Below are 23,652 nucleotides of genomic sequence, written 5' to 3' on the forward strand. Positions count from 1 at the left end.
AGGTATCAAAAGACGCGTATTCACGTCTAGATCAAGAATCCGAAAGCGGAAGTTAACTTTTTTTACCCGTTCAAAAGATGTTAACGACCCGCGGGTTCCTTCGAAACCGGGGGTGGGATCCATAGTATTTTTGCGCAGAACACCTTTCTGCGTTGGCGGCCTTCGGCCGCGCTTATAAAAAAAACCCTGGGCTACCCCAAGTCCGGGTGTGTGGTATAAGCGTGGCTACCGCCACGGTGATGCACAATTCTTTTTGTGGGTACGAACACAACAACAACCACATTAAAATCGCCAACTTCAACTGCAAATATCTCCGGACAGAGATAAAATTTTTCTTTTCCGCCATCGGATTATTGTTCTCGAGATTAATACACGTCGTTTGACACCTCTCTCGATATTTTTGGTAGCGTATTAGCCGTCGACCCCTCAACTAGACTATTACCCGAAAACCATTTAATTATGATAAAAAAGAGAAAATCGCCCGAAATTTAAACACGTCATCAAATATTTCACGTGGTAATCAAATGTAATTGTAATTTGAGGTAAATGTAGGGGTATATAACATTAAAGTTGTTATAAAGCTTATAAAAAATTAACAAAGTTTAGAATATATCAACAGCAAAACCATATTAAAAAGAATTAACTTTCATTAAGAGAAGCTTTTCAAAATTTTCGTCAGAAAGGGATCCACGGCGAGGCACATTCAATATAGTTGCTGCTGAAAACAATCTCTCTACTGATGCTGATGAGGGCAAAGGAGTATTAAATTTCATATAGCACTTTTTCAGCTCTGGATACTTGTAAAGCATTCCTTTATTAGTGCTGGGATCTGCAATATAATTGGAATATTCATTTTCGGCTTTATTGATTATCAAACTTTTGGATGCAACAGCTTCATCTATGATTTTTGGAAAACCTTAAAATATATAAAGTGATGTATGATTAAACTAAAATTTTAATTACTTCTGTTTCCAAAATCGAAAAATTGTGGTCTATTGTTTAAGGAACTAGTTGCGACAATTTCATTTCGGCACTCCATCGAAAGAATACTTCTGACCCTCTCGCTCAATTCTGAAACCTTTGCGTCTCCATATATAGGATCCAGTGCATGTACCCATTGGAGTTTTACGTCTGGGCATTAAGCTGATGCAGTTATGGCTTCATCAACGTCTTCTTGAAGTGCAAATAAGTTTTTAAAGCACTCTCTGATAGCCTCGATCAAGGGTGACACAATTTGCCAAAAATATGTTAGTTTATCTGTTGTAATTAAGTTGTTGTACTTTGTACAAATGGTGGCAAGTGTTGGCAACAGGTAACCATATACTATCGTATCCTTTTTAAATCCCTATCAATCTGACAGTAGACAAAAAATTATTTAAAAATTTCAGTGCCACAAAAAGTTGCTGAAAACAATATAAAACAAAATTCGTATATTGGATACGTTATTGAAGTACACCAAACAATATTACTTGTGCGTAAATGTGCACAACATTCGTGAATAAGCTACCAATTTTTGCACCATCAGGCTCTTGACAAATCGTTCCCTCAGGGCGAGCGACAGTCGCTCTTCAGATAAATAACCCCTAAACTCCCAAAAAAAAAAATTGTCACGTGCATACGAACCTTTTTCAAAATTTCAAAATATTTAGTGAACAGGATTTCATTTCCGCCCATATCATATTTTGCTGCAAATATTGTCTCCGAGAAAACTGAGGTTTCGTCCATTTCTCTTTCAATGCCTTCTTCAGTTGTTGTATTGTTTTCATCGTTCGCTTCATGTACCATATCAAACACAGAATCCCCAACAATTTCGAAGAACTCTTCAAAATTAACTTCCGCTGATTCGCTGTCGTAATTTCCCATACCGATGTAATCGTTTTAATCCGACCCGCCAAGAAACTCACAAGAAATGTAATAAATGAACAATTTTCCATTAAAATTTTTTTCCAGTTTTCAAACTTGAAAACTTTTAAATAGGTTCTTGGTTTCTCTATATACGTTACCAGTATTTCGTCATGCACAGTCGACACGTCCACTGAGGGAATTATCAACGGAAATCCAAGGAAATGTCTGTGCCAATAGATGTTTCTGTTTAGCTTTTAAAAAGATAATTTTTGTGGTGATCCATATGTAAGGCGCGGGTTACCCTTTCTGGTCAACGCGCGCCTTACATGTGGATCACCACAAAAATTATCTTTTTAAAAGCTAAACAGAAACATCTATTGGCACAGAAATTTCCTTGGATTTCCGTTGATAATTCCCTCAGTGGACGTGTCGACTGTTCATGACGAAGTACTGGTAACGTATATAGAGAAACCAAGAACCTATTTAAAAGTTTTCAAGTTTGAAAACTGGAAACAAATTTTAATGGAAAATTGTTCATTTATTACATTTCTTGTGAATCTTTCATCTGAAGTTGGTATCATTCTGTCCCAAAAACCAGTGGCACTTTGGAGCCAATTTTATATTTTACAAGTTTTAAATACATAGAGAAAAATCGGATATTACTACTGCATTTTGCAAACCCACGGACCAGTATAGAGATACAGTATTTGACCATATGCCGCTATGGCAAGGCCATCAAAGTCGATATGTTAATCGATAATGCAACATTGTTGCGTGTAACAAGTATGATCTAAAATTTTCTGAATTAAAAATTTCATTGTTCTAACTGACAAGAACGCGTGCTTAAATTGAAATAAAACTAAGTTTTTTGAAGCGTTTCGCTTGCTTATACCATTAAAGTAAAATATTTTAATTTGTATAAAGCAGCAGTGCTGTTAAAATGAGTTATTTCTAACAATCTTCAAAAAACTTAACTTCATTAAATTCCGCGAGTAAGAACAGCTTTCTTGGTGAAATACTGTTGAATACTTAATGAACTATGAGCGAAGCATCCGATGAAAAGGCTGAATGTCCTGTCTGCAAAACATCCGAGGAAGGTGATATGGTGCAATGCGATAGCTGCGATAAGTGGTTCCATTTAATCTGCGCCAACGTGTCTGATGGCATTGAATCTAGGGACTGGGAATGCAATGGGTGTGCTACAAACAAGACAATCATAAATGTGCAAGAGAAAGGTGGTGGTACTGAGGTCACGAACGAAAATATGCAAAATGAAAATACAGGTAAATGCGATGATTTAATTAGTTTGAGAAATGAGTTGATGGAGTTGAAAAAGCAATTGTGCCAACTACAAAAGGAAAACGAAATCTTGCAATGTCGACAGAGTGCCGAAAATATAAGAGCAGCTGAGGTTACCACCGCGCCAATCACGAGCGTGTATGACACAGTCAATACGCTGACCACGGGCGCTCAAGGTAACACAAGTGCACGGTATGAATGCATGAGGGCACAAAGCAATTTCCATGCGCCAATCACGAGCGTATATGACACAGGTAATACGCTGGCCACGGGCGCACAAGGTAACACAAGTGCACGGTACGAATGCATGAGGGCACAAAGCAATTTCCATGCGCCAATCACGAGCGTATATGACACAGGTAATACGCTGACCACGGGCGCACAAGGTAATACAAGTGCACTGTACGAAGGCATGAGGCCACAAAGCAACTTCCATGCGCCAATCACAGGCGTATATGACACAGTCAATACGCCGACCACGGGTGCACAAGGTTATGCAAGCATGCAAAGAAATTTTTGTTTACCATCCACGCATAAGCTGACCACGGTCAATAAGAACATCTCATTTCAGGGACAGCCAAATATAGCTGCCTATATTGACACTAATTATAATTTGAATAATAACCTTTTCAGGCAAGATCATGACGGTGGTGGGTATGGTGGCTTCCAGGGCAGTTTCATGGGAAACGTCAAGGTACAGGGCGGCAGCACGCGAGCCACAATTTGACAACGATGCAAATACAAGCAAGACAGGCCTTACCAAAGAGTTGCCACAGTTTAGTGGCAAGCCAGAAGAGTGGCCAATGTTTATAAGTAGTTATGAAAATTCGACTCGCATATGTGGTTCCTCCGATGATGAAAACTTATTTCAACTCCAGCGCGCTTTGAAAGGTAAAGCACTTGACTACGTGCGGAGCGAACTGTTGATACCAACATTAGTACCTGACGTTATTTCAACACTACGAACAATATTCGGCAGACCTGAACATATAATCAATAGTCTTTTAGAAAAAGTCCGAGTAATTGCGGATGTAAATGTCAACAAACTAGAAACGCTTATAACCTTTTCACTTGAAGTAAAGAACTTGACCGCGACAATTCCCTGCAAAAACGCTCTCGTTATTCCACGTCATTTTACGGTCATAGGTTATATTCATAGTCACATTTGCATGGGCGTGATTAGGTTTTGTGACCAAATTTTTTGTAGGGTTGTTGCTTCAGGACTCACGTCACATTTCAATAACCCAATGCTTTTAAAAGATTTAATTCAAAAACTCCCTTCGCAAATGCGCTTAGATTGGGCTATGCATTCAGGTGCATATTCAAATATAAATTTGTTAATCTTTAGCGAATGGTTGTCTACCCGAGCCAACGCTGCTACCAATATTATAACAATACCCGTTGGTGGATATCAACACGAAGAAAGGCGTAAAGCACATCGTGTTGGATTTCATGAGGAAAAATGTGACGTGGCAAGTGAGCAGCGTCAGCAAGATTCGCGTAAGTGCTCGGCGTGTAATGAAAATCATTTTATCGTAAACTGTGGCAAGTTTAAGGTAATGTACTATAATGACAAATGGAATATAGTAAATCACATGAAGTTATGTCGGTCGTGCCTTAAGGCACACGATCCCAAGTTTTGCAAGGAACGACGTGAATGCGGCGAAAACAATTGTACGGCAAAACATCATTTTATGTTGCATAAGCCAGAGCAAGAAAGCAAAGACTCTTCGGAAAATGCAGTGGGAATTCATATACAGCAGACATCAAATGTTTTGTATCGAATCTTGCCGATTACCATTCACTCTAGACATGCTACGGCGGATATTTACGCACTTTTGGATGATGGGTCAGGCCACACGATCATCGAGCAAGACGTACTCAAAACGTTACAGCTGAAAGGTAAAGAAGTGAGCTTCGTTTGCGTTGGACGGATGGTTCTGTTCGAATCGAAGAAAATTCGGCTTGTATCAGTTTGCAGGTCTCAGCTTATGCAAAAAATAAAATATATACATTGTGCGACGTACGTACTGTCAACAAGCTCGATTTTCCTCCACAAACTTTGATAATGCCAGAACTAGCAAATAAATATAAACACCTAAGAGGGCTACCAGTGGAGTCATACCAAAATGTGGTACCTCAGATGATAATTGGTTTGAACAATAAACATGTAGCGATGCCCATGAAGTTTAGGAAAGGCAAGAGTGACGAGCCAGCTGCAACCAAAACAAGTATGGGATGGAAAATTTACGGTGTTCTGAAGCAAAGCATAAACGAGAATTTACAATCCACGTTTGTGAATGTGACGACGACATAGCACTTCAAAAACTTTTAATAGAAAGCATGAGACATGAAAGCTCAGACGCGCAAGTATCAACATTGAACTTAAAGTATAGATTCGTTGAAAACCAACTTGATAAATATGTCCAACGTACCGGATACCATTTTACGGCCAAGCTATTTTGGCGATCAAATTATATATTACTACCAAATAATTACAATATGGCAAAACGACGACTTGAGTGTTTCGAGAAGAAGCTCAGTAAAGACCCTATGCTAAAACGTAAGGTAAGCGCATATATACAGGATATGGAGAAAAAGCAATATATTCGAAAGCTTGATCAAGGCGAGGTCGACGCATACTATCAGCGAAAGTGGTACTTACACATATTTACGGTAAAAAATCCAAACAAGCCAAATAACACAAGATTAGTTTGGGACGTTGCTGCGGCATATAACGGACTCTCACTTAATGGGTGCTTGGAGAAAGGCCCTGATTTATTAAGACCACTCACGAATATCTTGTATAACTTTAGAATTGGTAATATTGGTATTTGCGCCGATATCTGTGAGATGTTTCACCGGATTAGCGTAGATGTTGAAGATCAACACTCACAAAGATTCCTTTGGCGCGACTGCAACGACGAAAGAAGTCCAGATGTCTACGTTTTAAGGGTGATGTCGTTCGGGGCCAGTTGCTCGCCGTCAATCGCGCAGCATACCAGAAATAAAAATGCCGAAGAGTTTAAAAAAGATTTTCCAAAAGCCGTAAAGTCTATATTTGAAAGATATTACGTGGATGATATGTTGGATTGCGCTGATAGTCCCGCAGAAGCTATTCAGCTGGCCAAAAACGTAAAAGAAGTCCATAAACGCGGAAACTTTCACATCAGAGAATGGGTTTCTAACTGTGGACAGCTGGTTCAAGCGTTAAATGATTCAGATACTGTGGGTGATTTTTGCAAGGCTGGAAAAGTAATTGATCAAGTAATAGAGCCGGAAAAGGTGCTCGGATTGTGGTGGCAAACAAGCAACGACGCGTTTACATTCAACATAAAGTTTACCAAGGCCAGCAGCGCCATTTTACATAACGAAAAGTTACCGACAAAAAGAGAACTACTCCGGCTACTAATGTCGATATACGACCTACAAGGCTTTCTCGCGTTTTTCACAGTGCGTATGTATAAAAATTTTGCTACAAGACATATGGCGAAGTGGTATCAACTGGGATGATATTATACCTGAAGAGTTTGCAATTCCTTGGCAACAATGGCTCTCAAACTTAAAACACGTTGGTGAGGTCCAAATTCCGAGATGTTATTTTGGTAATTTCAACAGACAAATTTGCAGAGTCGAACTGCATGTATTCGTTGATGCAAGCGAGTTAGCAAGCGCGGCTGTAGCCTATTTCAGAATTGTAAACAACGACGAATTCCGTGTTGCCCTTGTTAGCTCCAAAACAAAAGTTGCTCCTTTGCGCCCAATATCAATATCAAGAATGGAACTAACTGATGCGATTCTAGGATCACGCCTAGCCTGTGCAATTGTCAAGGGCCATGACATCAAAATAAATGACACTCATTTTTATACCGACTCAAAAACGGTGTTGACATGGTTGCGCTCTGACCCACGTAAATACAAACAATTTGTTATGTTTAGAGTGGCAGAGATACAAGAAAATAGTGACATATCCAAATGGCATTTCATACCCACTAAGGTAAATGTAGCTGATGCCACTACAAAACGGCACACTAATAAAGAATTCGCCCCGAATAATGTTTGGTTCACCGGTCCTAAATTTTTATGTCTGCCACAGGAAAGGTGGCCGATTTCTGAAATAGCTGAAATAAATACAAATACTGTAAGGGAAGAAGAAAATCAATATTTACAATGCGCATTACAAGCTGAAGTGCAACAAGTCATTGACATTAGTAGATTCTCCAAATGGGAACGCCTTGAGAGATGCATGGCTTACGTAAAGCGTTTCATCGAAAATTGCAAAAGCAGAAAAAGAACAATCTATCCCGTCCGGCAAACCAACCAACCTGACCACCGACGAGCTTCTCTGGAGTCGTCATGTCCTCTACCGTTTTGCTCAAACCGATAACAAACCACCAAGTAAATCCGAATCGACAGATGCGTATGTTAAAAGTTCCTGGCGACACTCACAGTACCTGGCCGACATGTTTTGGAAACGATGGGTAGCCGAGGTACTCCCAACGCTGACTAGAAGGTCAAAATGGTTTGGCCACACAAAATCAATCGCAGAGGGTGACGTGGTGATAACCGTTGATCCTAATCTTCCTCGTCATGTTTGGCCAAAGGGTATCGTAACTAAGGTGTACCCTGGACAGGATGGGCAGGTGAGGAGTGCAATTGTCTGTACGTCGACCGGCGAGTATCACCGACCAGCAGCAAAATTGGCTCTATTGGACATTCAACAATGTATCACTGACAATGTCGCCTAGATGAGGGTATTTCCTCCCTTCCGTCCTAATACCGGGGGGGGGGAGAATGTGGCAAGGCCATCAAAGTCGATATGTTAATCGATAATGCAACATTGTTGCGTGTAACAAGTATGATCTCAAATTTTCTGAATTAAAAATTTCATTGTACTAACTGACAAGAACGCGTGCTTAAATTGAAATAAAACTAAGTTTTTTGAAGCGTTTCGCTTGCTTATACCATTAAAGTAAAATAGTTTAATTTGTATAGAGCAGCAGTGCTGTTAAAATTAGTTATTTCTAACAACCGCTAAGAAGAATATATGAAGGAACTTGTACTAAGACTTTGACTTGTTTAAACACCAATTGAGGACGTTCAAATGTAGATTAGTACTTTTACATGCAAGTACCTTTTATATGGCACATTGGCAACACTTATTTAGAACGATGACAATTTTCGGAACAGGGATGCTGAAATATTTGTCATTTACTTCTTTTATCATTAAATTTTAATAAAAATGCTTTTTCAATTAACTTCTTTGTGCTTTATTACCATTTAAATAACGAAAAAACTGGTCATCACTGTCCATAACTAAATTTTTGTGTTGATATTTTGAAGTGGCTTTAATTAAAAACAACCATGTGATATTTGAGCGGGTTTTGTGCTTGTACGACATTTTTCATAATTGATTGGTACTAGAAAAAGTGTGTGCACACTCAGCAAAGGCTGCATTCATTTGAATGCTTATTCTGTGTTGAAAAATGTTTGTGTTTCATTCAATTACTTCATTCTTTCTTCGAAGATTTCAAGAGTGCATTCTTTTTTCCCACTACTGAATGAAGAATGGGCTGACTTTTAAGCCACATTCCTTAACAAGGAATGAAAGAATGAAGAAAGAGCATTCTTAAATCAATGATTTAAAATTTCAAATGATTGCATACTTTTACAGCTCTGCGCTACATGTAGCGCCGCTTAGTATGCACGCACTTTAAACCAGAGGGTTTAAGCTAAAGACACAGTGAGCTGGACTGGACTACGCGGAAAAATATTGTTTGCATGTATTCTTATAGATATGTACCCAATAAGCGGCAGCAACATTACGCGGTGCAGCCGAGAGCGGCAATGTTGATCGCACCGCTCAGTGTGCCCTTAAAAATCTCGCTGCGCAGTAATCCTGCACTAATGTTTAGTAGGTCTAAAACCTATTTTATATTCTTTATTAACACAAGTCGCTGCAAAGAGATGCCAGGAAAATATAATTGCACGTATGTCCACAAAGCACCAAAACGAGAAGCGGCATAAAGCCAAAAATTTCTGCGCAGCTAGATTTTAAACACACTGGCGCATAGTCATAGTCAAAATAAAACAGGTTTTTACAGGCTTATTTTCAGCTTTTGTGACAGATAGCTCACAGAAAATTATGTCAAAAAGATGCAACTAAATGTTAAACCTATTTTATTTCGACTATGACTATACGCTATACGCCATTGATTTACACTACGTTTGCTAAGCAGCAAAGATGACTTGATACGAAACTCCCTCATTTTTTGCACTCTCACGAGGGATTTATCTCAAATTTGTGCTGGCAACAATCACAGATAAATCCCTCGCGCTAGCTGAAGCGGGTGCCAGAACAAAAAATGTGCCAGGTAAAACGAAAAACGGGACCAAGATTTCGCGTAAACTTTAGTTTTACCTACAACTGTAGAATAGCTTTCACAAATTATGGGAAAAAGGATAAAAATACTTGTTTTAGTGTAAATATTATTGGTTCGAAGGCAGAGGGTAAATATTATTTCCCATTCAAAAGTTATCACTAAAAACTTACTTACTTACTTAATTGACGCTTAACTGTCTAAACGGATATGGCCGTCCAACAAGGCGAGGCAGTCGCTCCTTCGCTCCGCCAACCGCCGCCAATTGGTCACACCAAGGGAGTTTAAATCGTTTTCCACCTGGTCCTTCCAACGGAGTGGGGGCCGCCCTCTACCTCTGCTTCCATAGGCGGGTTCCGATAGAAACACTTTCTTGGCCGGAGCATCATCTTTCATTCGCATAACAAGGCCTAGCCAGCGCAGCCGCTGCGTTTTAATTTGCTGGACTATGTTGATGTCTGCGTATAGTTCGTACAGCTCATCATTAAATCTTCTTCGGTACTCGCCATCGCCAACGCGTAGAGGTCCATAAATCTTTCGAAGAACTTTTCTCTCGAACACTTCCAAAGCCGCTTTACCCTGCTGTTGTCATGGTCCATGCTTCTGCCCCATATAGCAGGACGGGTACGATAAGTGACTTGTAGAGTATGATTTTCGTTCGCCGAGAGAGGACTTTACTTTTCAATTGCCTACCTAGTCCAAAGTAGCATTTATTGGCAAGATTGATTCTTCGCTGGATTTCAGTGCTGATGTTGTTGCTAGTGTTGATGCTGGTTCCCAAATAAACGAAGTCTTTTACTATTTCGAAATTATGGCTGCCAACAGTAGCGTGGTTGCAAAGGCGCATATGCGCTGAGTTTTTGCTCGATGACAGCAGGTACTTCGTTTTGTCCTCATTCACCATCAAACCCATCTTTACCGCTTCTTTTTCCAGTTTGGAGTAAGCAGAGCTAACAGCGCGGGTATTTAGGCCGATGATATAAATGTCATCAGCATATGCCAGTAATTGCACGCTTTTATAGTATATTGTTCCAGTGCGGTTAAGTTCTGCAGCTAGTATAATTTTCTCCAGCATCAAATTAAAGAAATCGCACGATAAGGGGTCACCCTGTCTGAAACCTCGTTTAGTTTCGAACGGCTCGGAGAGGTCCTTCCAAATTCTGACTGAGCTGATGGTGTTGCTCAACGTAATTTTGTACAGCCGTATAAGTTTTGCGGGGAAACCAAATTCAGACATAGCGGCATAGATATATAGATAGATAGCTAGATGTTGTGAGGTTAAGCACTGCGACCTATTGGTCTATTGTGCCCTCATTCTCTTTACAACACTTCATCCAAGCCGAGTTCTCTGATAAAATCCAGAATGGTTCTTGGCTTCAGAGAATGTATGTGACTATTTTCTAATTTGGATGATCCTAGGATCCTAAGCCTTCGTCTCGCGACTGCATCACATTCCTTCAGGATGTGTTCTGCAGACTCATCTTCGGCATCACAGAATCGACAGAGGCTACTAGCCGATATACCCAATTTATGCATATGGCTCTTTAGCCTACAGTGACCTGTGAGTATACCTGTTAAAATCCTAAGGCTAATTTTTGGGAGATTAATCATAGCCTTATATCGCTTTGAATTGTACCCTCCTATTAGTGCCTTTGCCTGCCGAAGTCCTGGACTTTCACGCCAGTGCACGCCTCCTTTTGTCTAAATTCCTCCCTTATTGTATGTGACCCTATTGGGACCATAGGCTTGGGACCTATTGGCTTTCCGGCCGCTGCCAACCTGGCAAGATCGTCCGCTCGCTCGTTACCATCCACTCCCCTGTGTCCAGGTACCCATGCTAGACGGATGGTGTTATTAACTCCTAGACTGTTTAACCTCTCTACGCACTCAAGGACTGTTGATGATTTAATCTCAACTGATGATAATGCCTTGAGTGCAGCTTGACTGTCGCTGAGTATAGCGATTTTCTCGTTGGTATATCCCCGTTGTAAGTTTATCTCTGCACACCGGCTTATGGCAACAACTTCGGCTTTGAAGATGCTCGGATATTTTCCGAGTGGTAGGGATATTTTGGTTCGGGGGCCGACGATCCCCGCTCCTATGCCCTCCGGTGTCTTCGAGCCATCGGTGTACCATATTATGGTGTGTTCCTGGTGAAGCGCTTCAATCCTGGAAGTGTCCCACATACATTTGTTCCCCAGCTCTATTTTGAAGCGCTTCTCAAACTTAATTATCTTCCTCGTATCATCTCTGGGAAGTTGGATAAGTGGAATCTGCTCCTGCAGCTTCGCCATGCTCCGTGACTGTATCACTTTGCCTCTTCCATATCCCTCTTTAGCTATGTTTACTAAAGTTCTCCTGGCTGCCTGCTCAATTATTATATGTAGAGGCGTTAACTCAATCAGCACCTCTATTGCTGCCGTCGGGCATGTTCGCATAGCTCCCGTAATGCAGACACACGCTAAGCGTTGAAGCTTCGTGAGTGATTTTTGTACGGTCACCATGGTTGTCCTTGATGCCCACGCAACTGCTCCGTACACTATGATAGGTCTCACTATCATAGTGTACATCCATCTTAGGATCTTTGGGCTGCATCCCCAGGATCTTCCTGCAATACGTCTGCACACCATTATTGCTCTTGTAGCCTTTGATATGGTATTGTCGACGTGTTTCCTCCATAAGAGCTTAGAGTCAAACGTGACTCCCAAGTATTTCACCTCAGTCGTGTACTCCATCTGTACTCCCTCCATTGTGATTTGCCTAATCCCTTCCAGTTTTCTTTTCCTGGTGAAAGGCACAATGGATGTCTTGTTAGGGTTGATACTTAGCCCTACCTCATTACACCATTCTTTCGTTAGCCTCAATGCCCTTTGCATTATGTCGCAAAGGGTGCTCTCAAATTTGCCCCTTACAATGATAACAATATCATCCGCGTACCCCTGACATCGGATTCCGTTTTCTGAGAGCCTCTGTAGAAGTTCATCTACTACCAGGCTCCACAGCAGGGGTGACAGGACGCCCCCTTGCGGACATCCTTTCGTTGTTTTGATCTCTACTGTACCGTCCCCACTTGAGGTTTCGGCAGTCCTCGTACGCAATAAGGCGTTTATCCACATACGGATTGGACGTTGTATCTCTCTTCTCTCGAGTGCCCGATTCACACTTTGGTGTGTCGTGTTGTCGAAAGCCCCCTCTATGTCCAAAAATGCGCATAGCGTTATCTCCCCGCACTCGAACGCACTTTGGATTTCTGTGGACAGTTGATACAATGCAGTTTCTGTCGACCTGCCTGTCCTATATGCATGCTGATCTCGATGTAGTGGCATTCTATCGAGAACCTTTGATCTGATCTCGTGGTCTACAATTTTCTCCATTGCTTTCAGAGCAAAGGATGTCAGGCTTATAGGCCTAAAGGACTTTGGGCTAGAGTAGTCCTTTTTTGCCACTTTAGGTATAAAGACCACTTTTGCTCTTCTCCACACTGTTGGGATGTATGCCAGTGCGAGGCTATCCCTCATAATTCTGGCCAGGTGTGGGATCAATTCCTCTCCCTGCTGCAGAAAGGCTGGATATATGCCATCCACTCCCGGAGATTTGTAGCTCTGGAAAGACCTTACTGCCCACTTAACTGTGCTGTCGCTGAAGAGTTCTTTGGCGAGGTTCCAATCTGTGGGTGTCGGTCTTACCTCTCGAACCTCCTCCGGCGAGGTTTCCGAGGATGCGTCCGGGAAGTGCGCTGCAAGCAGGGCATGTGCTCTTTCCTCCTCTGTCCTTGTATAGGTTCCATCGGGGAGTTTCATCGATAGCGGCATATAGGCAGCTCCTTTTCGTGCTGTCGAAGGCGGCTTTAAAGTCGACGAAGAGGTGGTGTGTGTCGATTCTTTTTTCACGGGTTTTTTCCAAGATTTGGCGCATTGTGAAAATCTGGTCGATGGTAGATTTACCAGGTCTGAAGCCGCACTGATAAGGTCCAATCAGCCGGTTCACGGTGGGCTTCAATCTTTCGCACAATACACTGGAAAGACCTTATATGCGATATTGAGAAGGCTGATTCCACGATCGTTGGTGCATTTTGCAGTATCCCCCTTCTTGTGGAACACTTAGATTCCAACCGTCGGGCATGCACTCTTCCGCCCATATTTTGCTAAGAAGCTGCTGCATGCGCCTTACCAACTCCTCGCTGCCGTACTTGAATAGCTCCGCAGGCAATCCATCAGCGCCCACGGCCTTGTTGTTTTTCAATCTGGTTATTGCTATTCTAACTTCATCATAATCGGGCGGGAGGACATATATTCCATCATCATCGATTGCGGGATCGGGTTCTTCATCTCTGCGCGCTGAATTGCTGCCTCCATTTAGGAGAACAGAGAAGTGTTCCCTCCATAATCTAAGCACTCTCTGGACATCAGTTACAAGGTCGACGTTTTCGTTCCTACAGGAGTTTGCCCCGGTCTTAAAGCCTTCCGTCTGTCGCCGTATTTTTTGGTAAAATTTTCGGGCGATATTCCTGGTGGCTAGCAGCTCAAGCTCCTCGCACTCACGCCTTTCTGTTTCTGCTTTTTTCTTCCTGAAAAGGCGTCTCGCTTCCTTTTTCAACTCACGATAGCGTTCACACACTCCTCTTGTCGCGCTCGCTTTTAACGTAGCCCTGTCGGCAGCGTCTTTTCTTTCAGTTGCAACGCGGCATTCTTCATCGTACCAGTTGTTTTTTCGTGGTCGCCGGTAACCAATTTTTTCCTCGGCGGCAGTACGAAGTGCTTTGGAGATATGCTCTCACTGCTCCTGTATTCCTTCAGGATGAGTTGTGCTCTCAGAGTGCAGATGTGAGAGTCGAGTTGCGAAATCATTGGCAGTCTGTTGTGATTGAAGCTTTTCGACGTCTAGCTTCCCTTGTGTTTTTTGTTCCTTGGTTTTAGCCGTGTTGAGGCGGGTGCGTATTTTGGCTGCAACGAGATAATGGTCCGAGTCGATGTTAGGTCCTCGGATCGTGCGCACATCTAAAACACTGGAGGCATGCCGTCCGTCTATCACAACGTGATCGATATGATTGCCAGTATTTCGATCAGGAGACAGCCATGTAGCTTGATGTATCTTTTTATGCATGAACCTCGTGCTGGATATGACCATGTTTCGAGCACCGGCAAAGTCAATCAGCTTCAGTCCGTAGGCTGAACTTTCCGGCTGTAGGGCCAAAAACACCTTCTTTGCCCACCCTGGCGTTAAAGTCACCAAGCACGACTTTTATATCGTGACGGGGGCAGCGCTCGTATGTGCGTTCTAATTGTTCATAAAAAGTGTCTTTCAACTCATCGTCTTTCTCCTCTGTCGGCGCATGGGCGCAGATGAATTATATATTAAAAAATTTTGCTTTTATTCGGATAGCGGCGAGACATTCGTCCACAGGTGTGAACGCCAGAACTTGGCGACAAAGTCTCTCTCCCACCACGAATCTGACGCCGAAACTGCGCTTATTCGTATGGCCACTCCAATAGATGTCACAATTTTTGATCTTCTTTCTTCCTTGCCTCGTCCAACGCATTTCTTGGATGGCGGTGATGTCAGATTTTGCTTTGACGAGGACATCAACCAACCGGGCATCTGCACCAATAAAATTCAGGGAGCGGACGTTCCAGGTGCATGCCCTCAATTCATTGTCCTTCAAACGTTTGCCATGGTCGTCATCAATAGAGAGTGTATTTATCCGAGGCTGGTTGCTATATTTCATTGGAGTATGGTTTTACGTGGGGGGGGGGGGGAGGGGGGGGTCCCAAGCCCAGCGCACAACCCGCTCAGAGGGGTGAAAATATTACTTGACACGTTTATATAGCGAGCCGCTTGCGCCAAGACATACGCCCGCTTGCAGCCGCGCCTAGAGGTGTGCAGACGCTGCCGATGAGATCTCCCCCGGCTAGCCCTTAAACCGATTATGTCAGAGTGGCCTAGCCAGGTTGTCGCCTCACATTAGCTCACCGCTAAACGGATGTTTAGCGGCTACCCAGAGGGTACTTGGCCGCAAGCGACCGGCAGTAGTGAGCTGCCTGAACCGCATGCAAAGAATCGCTCTGGCCAATCCCAGGTGAATGGCGGTCAGAAGTTTTCCCCACTTTCGTGGACTTCTACACATAAGGGTTTTAGCAGAAAATGGTAAACCTTTTACTCTCATTCTGTTCAAAGTTTTAAGCAAATCATCAACAGAATTTTGGGACTCATTATTCCTAATGTCCTATGCCCTTATCTCCTTGGCATTGTTAGCTTCACTTTCTAATGTAATTGCATCATAATTTAAAGTACTTGCAATAGTAACGCCTGCCTCAATCAAGAAGCCACTTTCTATTGCAGTTGTATCACAAACTAAAAACGGAATATGATCATAATTCAGATACCTTGCACATGGAACGCTTAACTCAGATGAAAACGCACTTGCAGATTGATTGCAGGAGCTGGCTTCCCCGAATATGGAAGTACTTTCTGGTACAATTGCACCAATGGCGTTTGCGAGAAGAGCGCTTTCCTCATGCGGAAACACATTTAAAAATGAATCACCACTAACCACTATTATTTTTCGCGTGTTAATTTTTTTAGTGCGTCCCACACATTCCGACAGTTTTTGGTATTTTTTAATATTATTTTCGAATTTTTTTTTCTTTTAGCATTGAGCTTTGAAATGCTCTCTTTTTCATTTTTTAACCTTATTTTTTATATGGTCTTCGTCAGTTGAAAATGGCGGAATTTAAAAAATAACAAAACAACCGTGATAATAATTTGATTGTCATATGACAGTCAGTAGTGACAACATGATTAAATCGGATAAACTGTTCTCGCATACATAAATTGATTATCATAAGACAGTCAGTAATGACAACATGATTAAATCGGATAAACTGTTCTCACATACATAAAATTCCCTTGAGAATTATGTATATGTCTCACATGCATAATGGTATCTGCTTTATGTTCTTTTGTTCTGTACCAGGTGTCCGAAGCTTTCCCAGTTTGAGTCCTTTTTCATGATTATAGGCTGTCGTTGGGTACATGCGGACATGCGTGTGCGAACAAAGGAACATACGTAAATTTGAGTATCAATGTTTACGTCATCGCAGGATCAGCATTGTCAATTACAAGTGTGAGTGTATTAGCAAAGAGGATAAATACAATAAGAGCAGTCACTCGTTATTTTGTGGCGAGTATATCGCTGGAAATTGAGAAAATTGATGCCGAATGTTTTCTTAGAGGGACATTTTTAATTGTCTCGCATTTATCCATGCCGTGTAGGCCCCTTGTGCAACTGTGATCTTTGGAAAGAGAATTAAATTAATTAATTAAATACAGTCGAAAAATAAACACAAATACCCCACGAAAATGTATAGAAGACATTTATAAACATCTCGCCCAAAAAAAAACTAGCGACTACCTCTCAGTATACATCGAGTAAATGCCAAAAAAATAACGAGTGACGGCTCTTATTGTATTTATCCTCTTTGGTATTAGTAAACTATCAGCGTTTCTTGTAGGGTTGTGAGCCAGATAATTTGCTAATTACTTGTATTTAGTTTGGCAACGCTGCCTTTAATTAACCTACTTTTTCAAAAATAGATGTCGCTTCTTAGGTTTTCGCCGTATGAGTTAAATGAAAAACAGCAGTGACATCTGCCTATTACATTTCACGTGTGCGAAAATATCACGACATCTGCTTCTCAAGTCTCTCAATGATCCAGAGCATTCCCGTGAGAATTGAGCGTGAGCCGGAGATATAAAACTCACTGGATGACGGCAAAAGAGTTGCAAATCCATTCATCTATGCTAAGCAGCGCGCTGAATAAAATCAGTGCTGGATTACAAAAACCAAAGCAATCAGTGCCTGCATAGAGATTCAAAGGGTTGTGTAGCGCAATATATAGCTTCTCCATCCCGAGATGGTCGGGCCAGCACCTTAATGGTGCTGTTAACGGAGCGTATCGGATCTGTATCCGACAAAGGACCATCACATCGATAACACTCCCCAAAGCCTTCGGGGAGTAACCTAATCGCTACAACAACAACGAAAGCATAGAGCTGTCAGGTAAATGTAACTGCATGTGTCTACAAAGCTATCAAGAAACAGATAAACGAGTAGCGTCGCAAACAAAAATCCTGCACATGTAATTTTTTGGGCATAAAGGTTCATATACATTATACGACGCGACATGTACCGACAAAATATTCTTTGCATGTATTCTTATGGAACCATGCACATTTAGCGACAGTCGTATAGCCATCTAGGCAAAAATGCTGCGAATATTTTGTCGAAACGTGTCGCTATATGTCCTGTCGTATAATGTGCATGAACCTTTATGAAACCAGAGTGCCTAGTGATGTGTAAAACTTTGTACAAACTTTGAACAATTATCAACACTGTGCTGGTACACCAAGTATCGATTTATCCGCCATTTTTATAATTTCTGTATCTGTCGGCGTTGGCTCGTGAAGTATTTGATGCAAATTGATTTAAATACAACATAAATTGTATTCACTGCGTAATACTACGGAAAAAATATATCTTTGTTGAACCATCTTGAGGAATACATTTATATCGACAAGCTGGTAAGTTGTACTTTTTTCAAATAAAATTTTAGCTAGATGACTGGTACATGATATGCATACATAACTTTAGTTCATTGCACCGACATATATTTAGCATAATTATTAAATTTACAATTAAAACACAGGATACTATGAAGACCGAAGCCAACGAAAACTCTAATGAGAACAGAGAAAAGGAACGTGATCGTCGTGGACGCGGAGCACGTGGTTCAAGATTTTCTGAAGCAGAGGGAAGTGGTAGCGGTGCTGGCGACGGTAGCACGTCCGGTGGCAATGCTAATCGCGACCGTAGCCGTGAAAGACGCAATTGTCGAATTTATATATCGAATATTCCCTATGATTATCGTTGGCAAGATCTGAAAGATTTATTTAGACGCATGGTTGGTTCAGTAGAGTATGTCGAACTGTTTCATGACGAAAACGGCAAAGCGCGTGGTTGCGGTATCGTCGAATTTAAGGATCCTGACAATGTTGAGAAGGCTTTAGAAAAAATGAATCGATACGAAATTAATGGGCGTGAAATAGTTGTTAAAGAAGATCATGGTGAGCAGCGGGATCAATATGGACGCATAGTACGTGATGGAGGTGGCCAACAACGTGGTGGTGGTGGAGGTGGCGGCGGCGGAATGGACATGGGATATTCTCGCCGCGATGATGACAGGTATAATTAATAACAATGTACTGTTATTTATGTATTATACAATATATTTTCTTCAATATCTTTGTTTTACTATGTAAGTGCATTTATAAAACAGGTACCTCTGGGTTAGTTTTTTGTGTTGGGAAGGGAATTAGCTGCATCGAATATTTAAAACTGGAGAATTGTTATTCGGTTCAAATAAATTTTTTTTAAGGTTTCGTAATTGCATTTTATCCCAAGCATTTAGTATTTATAGCACACTATTCTACAAATACTAAAGTGTATTATGTACTATAAAACGTACCTATCGAAAGTAGTCGATTGAAATTGCTCTTTATTTTTAAATATCTCTATGGCGCGCTTAATAGTTTTTTTTAAGTCGAAATAGTACCTATAGCAGACCAATTTTTCTTGTCATAATCCTACTGAGTTTTTTGAATACCTGAAAACCTTGCATTTCACAGGTTAATTTGGCTGATCCTAAAACATTTGAAGCTATAAACGGATAATATTTTCAATATATTTGCCATGGATGTGGGTTCTTAGCTGTAGTGTCAACTCACCTTTGCCTGTCGAAAATATACAGATTCTAGTCTTAATGGGTGATTTTTCATAAACTGTATAATTTTGGATAAATTTCTAATTTATTTTGCATAGTTTACTATCTTTTTTCTTTATGGATTCATCGGTCATCACTCCTAACCCAAGCTGGTATCAAAAGAGCTGACGATTTTTGTTGTGTAATGTGGGAAAATTAAAAATACCACGTGGAGCTCCAGCGATGACTGAAATATATTTCTTCTTAAAAAACAGACTAGACTGTCATAGCCGTTTAAAGATTCGCAATTTCTATTGTTGGGAAGTCTGTAATCAGTGATTTTAGAGTTATTAAAGGGGCTAAAAAGTGTCCAAGGCGAAGTTTATGTCGTCTCAAGCTGTTCACAAAATTTCATTTTTTTTTATTAAAGCATTCGCTAATAAGGTTTTAAAACTGTGTGTTTACTCTATTTCCCCTTTCGTATTACCCAGAGTACCCCAAAATTACCGATTAACAAATCAGCAATTTTGTATGGGAATGCTACATATTTAATTTAAAAATAATAAATATTTTGTTATGTGGGAACCAGCTTAAAGCTTTCCAACACATTCGTTGAGGTATTTTACTTAAAAGCTTGCAATACTTGGGTCTTTAGTTGTGGAAGGTATTCTCTGATCACATTTCCACAAACTAACTTGAAGTCATTATGCTGCTAACTAAAAGTTCCAGCTTGCATTTTCAAAAAGATAGCTTTGATTGTTCAAAAATATGTTCATATCAAAATTCTAGAGGTTTTGTAAGTTGGAGAGTACATATTTTGTTTCAAATCCAAATGTATATAATATACTGATCAAAGGATGCGTGTTGTATAGTGTATGAGGAACAAGAATTTCGTGTTTCAATTGTATATTTAGTTATCGCAAATATTTAAACTGATGATGGCTTACTAACAAACGACATTTGCGCCAAAACCGTTGTAAGATGTTAAGTTTTTAATAGCCGATCTACGCCTTTGTTTCACTGGTTGATTTGCTTACCGTTGGATTTCTTCGATAAACATATTCTTTTTTTAGATCTGGGCGTAATAATTTTAACATGATGTCAAATGATTTTAATAATCCATCGAGTTACAATTTGTATGGGCTTTCTGCTTCGTTTTTGGAGAGTTTGGGAATTAATGGACCTTTGCATAATAAAGTTTTTGTTGCTAATGTGAGTATACAATTTGTATTTAACAAAAAAAAAAAAAAAAACAAAAAAAAAAAAAAAACAAAAAAAAAAAAAAAAAAAAAAAAATTATGTTTGGATAGCGTGCGTCGTGGGCCCACAACGCCAGAAGTTGACATAAAAAAGGAACAATACGTGTGGAAGTCTTACCAATTTATCAATCATACGTACTCGTCTTCTTGATCGTAAGACACCGGTTTGAATTTTATTGTTCCCTCGTAAACATGTGTCACAAAACAACTAGTGTGATGCAAGTTGTGTTTCTATGCTACAATGTCTAAAATTTGAAAGTTTTATGCCTATCGATTTTTCTTCGCAATAAGGTGTTTTTTACGATTTAAATGAGCATTTCTTACCTTAACTTGTTCAATTCAGGTGCGAAAGTTATAGAAATATTGAGGTTATTGTATAGATTTTGCTGTTTATACATATATCTTTTGCTTGATGAACTTTATCACATTGTGAGTAAGACGTTGGCATTAAAAAAAATAGTCATATTACGGAAAAAGTACTGCAGTTTTTGGAAAAGATTCGATTTACCATATCAATTCGCTAATGACTCGATAGAAATATTTAAAACCCTTCCAGTGGTGATATAATATTAGCTATCACTATTTTTAATTGGTTTAATTCCCCAATGATTTTATATCTGCAAATCTGTTTACAGTTTCGTACTGATTTTGTCCATAGTCTTGCACCGCATAACTAAAAATATACGAGTTTTCATAGTAAACTTCGTTTAATCAACAATTTAAACCCTTAAACAAATAATTGGTTGATATATATAATCGTTTTTGAATCATACTTGACTGGCAGTTTCGAGCAAAGAAATTTATAGTTCTAAGCCTTAAAATTATATGGACTTTTAAATACCTATTTCATTTCTGCGTAACTCTATTTCGCTTCTATTTCAACAATATATTTTTCGCTATGTCGACTGAGGAAAAAAGATGAATAATTTGGGGCTTCCTAACATCAGCGTCGCACTGGCTTTTCACTACATCGTCAAAACAATGCCCTAACGATTATGTTATCATTTCGAATACGTTTTTTTTTTTAAATAAATTCTCTACATAATCTTGTTTGCTTTATACAGTTGGACTATAAGGTCGATACAAAGAAACTTAAACAAGTTTTCAAACTTGCTGGTAAAGTGCAAGGCGTAGAGTTAGCACTTGACAAAGATGGTAACAGTCGTGGTTTTGCTGTTATTGAATACGATCATCCAGTGGAGGCAGTACAAGCTATTTCGATGTTGGATCGTCAAATGCTTTATGAACGTCGCATGACTGTACGTTTGGATCGTATACCTGATAAGGGTGAAAGTTTAAAACTACCCGAAGGTTTGGGTGGTGTTGGCATTGGTCTTGGTCCGAATGGTGAACCATTGAAGGATGTAGCACGTAATTTGCCAAATATACAACAACAAAATCAAGGATCATCACAACAATCAATGTCTTCGCAAGCAATGCAAGGTGCATCTAATTTAATTGGAAACATGGTTGCAGCTAGTTTGGGCGGTGCTGGTGTCGGCGGTGCTAATGCCAATCTATTCAATAATCCAGTCGTTCAACCATCACCAGTTGCTCCAGTTGTACAAGCAGCAGCAAAAACACTTGCCACTAATACAGCAGCTTTAAATTTGGGAAATTTATCATCAACCAATTTGGCAGCTTTAACTAATGTAGTTGGTGGACTCGGTGCTGCACTGTCCAATCCATTGCTAACATCATCATTAAACAACCTTGGCTTAAATTTGGGAGCAGCTGCTGGTGGCAATGATGACACTATAGCAACAGCCAATGCAGCTCTAACTAACAACTACAGTACAGGCGGTAATAATTATAGCTCTGGTTATGGTGGTGGAAGTGCTGCTGTTGGCCCAGCTTTCAATGCATATAATACTGGTGGTGGTAATGCAGGTGGTGTAGGAGGCGCTATGGATGGAAATGACTATAGTAGTGGCGGCGGTGGTGGTGGTGTTGGTGTTGGCAATATGGATATGTACAGTGGTGGCGCCGGTGTTGGTGGTGGCAATGCAGGCAATGCTGGAAACAATGCACGCAAATCCGATACCATTATTATTAAAAATGTAAGAGAATATAGTGATTTAAATTACTTGGTAAAATAATATTATCTAATTTCAGATACCACTTAGCTGCACTTGGCAAACATTGCGTGATAAATTCCGCGATGTCGGTGAGGTTAAGTTTGCTGAAATTCGTGGAAATGATTTGGGCGTTGTAAGATTTTTTAAAGAGCGCGACGCCGAGTTAGCTATCGGTAAGTCTTCGCATCCCTAGTAATATAATGAACATACAACAAAATAAACTTCTATTATTATTTTTCTCTACGCAGCATTAATGGACGGTTCCCGTATGGAGGGCAGAACAATTAAAGTTACTTATTTTTAAATTAGAATGTCTTCAAGGGTATGAGAACCATTAAGCGTTAGACTTTTAAGGCATAGACCACAGCATGCTTCCGCATACAAGGATGTGGGCATTATTTTTCTATTTATATTTTATTTATAAAATAAGTAAATGTTTGACTTAATTGACATAGTGGCGAATTTTAGTCACACAAAGACGAAAGAGTCTGTTATATGTATAATTATACTATGCATTGGTGTTTCCACAATAAATTTCCATTGTCGTTTGAACTGCGAATAAAATTGTCCATAGTGACTATAAGTAATCGTTTAAGATTTTTTTTATTATATTGATATATAGGGGGTGAATAGGGTGGGTCGATTTGTATGGACAAAAGTTAACCGATATCGCGCCATCGATTTTTCAATAGGATTTGGGCTCGGGAAAACAAGTTCCACTACGCATACCCGAAAAAATAATTTTCGTGCCTGCGAAATTTCATTTTTTGACTTTTTTTCAACTTTGATTTTTAAGGTTTTTTCATGACTTACTAAAAAATTTTCATAGGTATTATACCCTGTCCGACCCAAAAATGTAAAAACGTTTTTCCAAAAAACTGTTATCGAAAACGTTTTTAGCGGACATTTTTGGGTCCGGACAGGGTATACAGGAAATTTTTTTTACTAGGTCATGAAAAATACCTTAAAAATCCAAAATCGAAAAAAAGCAAAAATGAAATTTCGCGAGCTCGAAAAACGCGTTATTTTAAGA

The 23,652-nt window shown here is 40.2% G+C and overlaps 1 protein-coding gene across 1 annotated transcript; it reads left to right on the top strand.

Annotated features, from left to right (window-relative positions):
• The first annotated feature begins 17,945 nt into the window (after positions 1-17,945).
• rump (rumpelstiltskin) lies at positions 17,946-23,214 on the top strand. The gene is made up of 6 exons (XM_067791653.1): positions 17,946-18,104; positions 18,230-18,765; positions 20,356-20,494; positions 21,606-22,601; positions 22,657-22,792; positions 22,868-23,214. Exons 2-6 carry the CDS (start codon positions 18,236-18,238, stop codon positions 22,921-22,923), a joined length of 1,857 nt encoding a protein of 618 aa, XP_067647754.1. The 5' UTR covers positions 17,946-18,104; positions 18,230-18,235; the 3' UTR covers positions 22,924-23,214.
• The last annotated feature ends 438 nt before the right edge of the window (positions 23,215-23,652 follow it).

This window comes from Eurosta solidaginis, chromosome 1 (genome assembly GCF_040869045.1).
Source record: "Eurosta solidaginis isolate ZX-2024a chromosome 1, ASM4086904v1, whole genome shotgun sequence".
In the NCBI taxonomy this organism is placed as follows: domain Eukaryota; kingdom Metazoa; phylum Arthropoda; class Insecta; order Diptera; family Tephritidae; genus Eurosta; species Eurosta solidaginis.

Excerpts from the sequence above, each read along its gene's own strand:
- rump (XM_067791653.1), top strand. The coding sequence starts at position 18,236 with ATGAAGACCGAAGCCAACGAAAACTCTAATGAGAACAGAGAAAAGGAA. Across the intron at positions 20,495-21,605 it reads ATAAAGTTTTTGTTGCTAAT|TTGGACTATAAGGTCGATAC; the intron begins GTGAGTATACAA and ends TGCTTTATACAG. Across the intron at positions 22,793-22,867 it reads CGACGCCGAGTTAGCTATCG|CATTAATGGACGGTTCCCGT; the intron begins GTAAGTCTTCGC and ends TTCTCTACGCAG.